This window comes from Pollachius pollachius (genome assembly GCF_949987615.1).
Source record: "Pollachius pollachius genome assembly, chromosome: 4".
Taxonomy (NCBI): Eukaryota; Metazoa; Chordata; class Actinopteri; order Gadiformes; family Gadidae; genus Pollachius; species Pollachius pollachius.
Window position 1 is genome coordinate 34,517,906 of NC_136937.1, and position 1,159 is coordinate 34,519,064.

Here is a 1,159-nt window from a genome sequence, read left to right on the forward strand (position 1 = left end):
TAAGTGTCACCGTCGTGTTGTGTTTACAAACACACCCCAGGCCAACCTTAAGTCAAAGATATCTTTTTATTTTAGAAACACTTCCTCTGCCTCACGTGAATCTAACTAGCACCCAACACATACACAACACAACCAAGAAGAAAGAACACAGGACCAGGAAGTGACATCACACACAACCAGGAAGTAGGAAAATACAAAGAACCAGGAAGTGATATTACACACAACCAGGAAATGACATCACACAAGCAGGAAGTAAGAAAATACAAAGAACCAGAACGAGATGTAATGCTGCCTTCAAAACAGCTCAGAGGAACGGAAGCTCTTTGGTGTCTTTACGTAAACCTTCCTTCTTCCAAAATAAGAGTGTTCAGAAAACGTCCTTAGAAGTTCGTAGGCTAAGACATAAAACCGGACGACTCGAGTATCTTTAGTTCCGCACGAAACTCCCAGCGAACACTTCGACCAAACAGAGTGTTCAAAGCACTTCTTCCGAGCTTAAGGTCCGAACCTCCCGGAAACTACGACCGTTTTGAAGGCGGCATAACACACGAACAGGAAGTGACATCACACAACCGGAAAATGTCATAACCCAAACCAGGAAGCAAAACAATACAATATATGAAAATCAGGCAGGCCCGGAGAACGGCGTAGGTGTCGAATAACATGACTGTACCATCGGTGGTAAATAATAACATAATTAATCACAACACAACTATACACAAGCTGAAGCTTTACACCATCATCATCCCCATCGTCTTCCTCCTCTCAAGCCTTTCTGATCCGTGCGTTCGATGGTATTTGTGGATCACTCGTATTAGCGGATAGGCTAGTATTTGCTAGCCACCAGCTAGCTTTATGTCTCCAAACAAATGCTGAAATTGGATTCATGAATCCCCCTGTTGAAGTACCATAACTTACTAGAGACGACATATCCCATCGTGGATAACTGTGAATCCATGGTAACTACGGCAACAATAGAACATATAGACCAATATTACAGAGCTACACTACATTAACATTTAGCATTAAACCTTTTAGAGCCGAAAAACAGATCCTAGAACAAAAACATATTCAACATAACCCGGAAAGAAAAAGACATTAAACATCGTACATCCAAACAAAAACACATTAAACATCGTACATCCGAACAAAAAGACAT

At 41.3% G+C, this 1,159-nt stretch overlaps 1 protein-coding gene across 1 annotated transcript in view; it reads right to left on the reverse strand.

The window, feature by feature from the left end:
* LOC307074280 (uncharacterized protein) overlaps positions 1–937 on the reverse strand; it is a gene marked incomplete at its 5' end in the record, with an annotated part of 17,760 nt that extends 16,823 nt beyond the window's left edge. Inside the window, one exon of the mRNA XM_079734296.1 lies at positions 919–937. Coding sequence (XP_079590422.1) covers positions 919–937 — 19 coding nt within the window. The remainder of the gene's footprint in view (positions 1–918) is intronic.
* Between the last annotated feature and the right edge of the window lie 222 nt (positions 938–1,159).